General features: G+C 36.1%; 1 protein-coding gene across 1 annotated transcript; it reads left to right on the top strand.

Annotated features, from left to right (window-relative positions):
- Positions 1 to 1,935: 1,935 nt before the first annotated feature.
- LOC144238917 (olfactory receptor 6B9) lies at positions 1,936 to 2,892 on the top strand. Its single transcript, XM_077772845.1, has one exon. The coding sequence runs from the start codon at positions 1,936 to 1,938 to the stop codon at positions 2,890 to 2,892; it is 957 nt and encodes a 318-aa protein (XP_077628971.1).
- The last annotated feature ends 1,174 nt before the right edge of the window (positions 2,893 to 4,066 follow it).

Here is a 4,066-nt window from a genome sequence, read left to right as displayed (position 1 = left end):
GTTCCAGTTTAGGCTAGGTGCTTATATACCTCCTCACAACTGGGGTAAAAATGACCTCCCTGAGAGAGTTGTTAAAATTAATTAAAGGATAACTCTTTTTTAGTGGAGGAAGAAGTCAAATATGAGTTATATTTTACTGTGGTAATGTTTCCAACACATATAACCAACTACTTTATTTGAGATCTGGGGTTTTTGGCCCACACAGTACATAATAAATCAGAAATCACTACTAAATATCTAGTAAATTTCACATCTTGTACTTTTCAGTTCCTTAAATTCTGCCTTTCCCTTTCCAGGTCATCTCTATTGGTCTCCTTGAAAAAGATGTTTATCTTTCCTGATTAATTTTGTTTATAATCTCAAGCCAACTTTTATCTCCACTTTTCTCTTTCTTCTATCCTCACTTATGAAGAAAGTATTTTTAAATTTCAATTCTCTCCTCAGATCCTATTGTGCTGTAGGAAGCCTTCTGAGTTGTTGAATCTCCTGACTCCCCACTTTCAAGGTAGCTTCTTAAATACAACTTGTGTTCAGCAATGTCCAGATTGAGGAGGGTTTTCAGAGTCAAGGAGTAGAGAGAATTAATCAAGTAACATTTCTGCTAGTATAAAAACTTTGAACCAGTCTTTGAAGTAGATATAGATGAACTGGACAAGTTAATTTGGGATCAAATGTGAACTATTTTCTATGTATAAAACTATTATATATATATAAAACTATTATATATAATAATATTACATATATATAAGATACTATTATTAGGAGCCATCTAAAAAATCAAAATGTATTTAATTATTCAAGAGAGCAGACATTTCTTCATTCAATTTTTAAATCCATGGCCCTAAAAATAAGCAAGTAACTGTTAACTACTTTGGCGAGCATCCTGAAAAGACATACAATATAGCTAAAGAGTACACCAGAGGCAGCAATTCTCCTAGTCAGGAGGGTGTTTTCCAGTTGATATTTTATTTTCTCCAGAATTTGAACCACTCTGCATCCCTGCCCTGGCCTTGGCACGTATTCCAATCATGATGGTTTTCAGCCTTAGAGCTGCCTGTGAAACCTGGAAATATGCTGATAAGGAAAGTATTTACTCCTATTACTACCTGGCGACCTTTCTGACTTAGATCTGAAGGCCTAAATCCTGAATCTGATCTCATGATTCTGCTTTATGATTCACTGTTTTTTTGTGTGTGTGGGTTTTTTGTTTTGCTTTTACCAACTATTAAATCCTTTTTTATTTCATCTAGTTGACAATCATAACTTATGTAATAATTTCCTCACTCTTAGGTGTCATAATGTTATGAGCCTCTTCATACATATGGCTTCTGTATTAGTTTGAATTAAATTCTCATGAGTAAAATTACATTAATAAAGAGTATTATTGCTTTAATGATGCTTAACCTTGGTATAGGGACCTTATAAACATTAACGTTAGCAAAATACATTAATTATTATTAGTTTATCAAAAAGAATTAAAATTTTCCTTTAACCACAGTTTCTAATGCTATAATTTTGTAAGTGGGAAATAATGGTGTTGGGAAAGAATTATATCTGACAGCTTAAACTTTTTTGAATATATAATGATATTAAAGGAAGAGAGGATATCTTTTTACCCTCATTTATGTTTGCCACTATTTAAAAAAAATTATTTAAATTCTGGTTAGTTGACAGTGCAATATTGGTTTCTTTGGATTCTTAACCTTGTTTCTTTGGTGGATTTGTTTTCAGGTTCTGTTCTCACGTCTGACTTTCTGGAGAGGATCATGTGGCACCTCATGACTCCCAAATCACACTCTAGGACCAGACTGTGGCACTAGGGTTAAGTTTAATGATAAAGTACCTAATGCCTGAGGGCCCCTTGCTACTAATGTGGATCTCATACTTTGATTTGTGCTATTTTCATTAAGTCTTTTGTCTTTTGGTGTCTTAGTCATGTTAAAGGAAAATATCACCTATGTTAGTGAATTTATCCTGGTGGGCTTCCATACTTCCCCTGGGCTACAAGTTCTGCTTTTCCTTCTCTTCCTCATCACCTACCTGTTTGTGCTGTTGGAGAATTTGGTCATCATTCTCACTGTATGGGTTACTGGATCCCTGCACAAGCCCATGTACTACTTTCTGAGCACCATGTCTTTTCTGGAGATTTGGTATGTATCTGTCACAGTGCCTAAGATGCTGGCTGGATTCCTACTTCGTCCCAATACCATCTCCTTCCTGGGATGCATGATCCAACTTTATTTCTTCATCTCACTTGCCTGTACTGAGTGTGTGCTCTTGGCTGCCATGGCCTATGACCGTTATGTGGCTATATGTTGTCCTCTTCGTTATCCAGCTATGATGACCACGGGATTTTGTGTTCAGCTGACCATTAGTTCCTGGGTAACTGGCTTCACCATCCCCATGGCAAAGGTATACTTCATCTCCCGAGTTGCCTTCTGTGGCAATAATATCTTGAACCATTTTTTCTGTGATGTTTCTCCTATCCTCAAACTGGCCTGCATGGACTTTTCTATGGCTGAGATGGTAGACTTTGTGCTAGCCATTCTCATTCTTGTGTTTCCTTTCTCAGCCACTGTCCTTTCCTATGGCTGCATTGTCTCTACCATCCTGCACATTCCCTCAGCCACTGGGCAGCGGAAGGCCTTCTCCACCTGTGCCTCTCACCTTACAGTGGTGGTCATCTTCTATACAGCTGTGATCTTCATGTATGTCCGACCTCGAGCCATTGCTTCATTCAACTCTAACAAATTGATATCAGCCATATATGCAGTGTTTACTCCCATGCTGAACCCTATTATCTACTGTCTGAGGAACAAGGAGGTTAAAGATGCCATCGGAAAAACCATGTCTAGTGGCCAAGCCCTTTTCTTGAAAGATTCTCTTTGCTAAAGAGACTCAGACATGCCTTCTCTTTTCATTTAACTTAATCTCAAAAAAAGACCTACATTAGGTAAAAGTCAGCAATTATATACTAACACACTGACTTAGTACCCAAGGAAGGATAAGAGGCCAGATATCAGAGGCCTTAATTACATGCTTCCTTTTCTAAGTAGTGAGTGAAATAATCAGAACTTTAAGAGACATATATTGGTACTGGACTTTTAAAATAATTTTAGTTTTATGAAGATGCTAAGAAATAGTCAGTTATTATCCAACTAGTTTTTAGAGTTCTATCCATTTGATGGATAACTGGAACTCAGCTTTTAGTTAGGTCAGCACAGAGTCTGACACAGGGACCAAACTCACAAATCATGAGATCATTACTTGAACCCAAGTCAGACGCTTAACCAACTGAGCCACCCAGGAGACCCAATTTTGTTTTGTTTTAAAAGCCCTCTTTGTCTTAAGAGGAGTACATGAAAAGAGGTTCTGCTATTATTAATTTCATGGCTAGGACCTGTTTATTGCTCCCTAGAGGGTTAGGGGCCTGGTTCCTTTTACAATCAATTGATGATATCTCATTTTAATTACTTTTTCAAATTTAAGAAAATATGAAAGAAAAACTCCTTTTAGGCTGTAATAGAAATATCGTAAGGTAGACAGCATGCAACACTTATCATGGCAGAGAGAAAGCAAAATCAATCTACATATGTGTGTGTATATATGCATTTGTGTGTATATAAATATAGTTTTATATTATTTGCAATATTTACACATAAAAATTATATAATTTTGTAATTAAAATGTATAGAGTTCCAACAAATTATATGTATTTAATATATAACTTCACGCTTTAATTTTCTTCCCTTGTTGGAATTTCTATATATGTCATGTTTTAGATGTTATAGAGTCAGCAAGTAGACCCTCAGAAAAAGTAGTAGCAATTATTAAAGCCCATTCCTTTTCAGGTAAAGGAAGCATTGACAAGAAGCCACAAAAGTGCTTTTGTTTAGATTTTACTTGGCCTAGATCTGCAGCATTTTCCAAGGTTTCGCAGACATTCCTCTTCTCATTTGTTTTCCTTTTGATTGTGGAAAAGTGGATGCAATACCCTAGTATATGCTTTCAGTCAGACATTATAAAATGATAGACGAGAGATGGATTCTGTCTGACTCAGCAACAA

The sequence above is a fragment of the Crocuta crocuta genome, unplaced genomic scaffold (assembly GCF_008692635.1).
Source record: "Crocuta crocuta isolate KB4526 unplaced genomic scaffold, BGI_CrCroc_1.0 scaffold382, whole genome shotgun sequence".
In the NCBI taxonomy this organism is placed as follows: domain Eukaryota; kingdom Metazoa; phylum Chordata; class Mammalia; order Carnivora; family Hyaenidae; genus Crocuta; species Crocuta crocuta.
The sequence above is the reverse complement of the archived record's forward strand: the minus strand, read 5'-3'. Positions and strand labels throughout refer to the sequence as shown.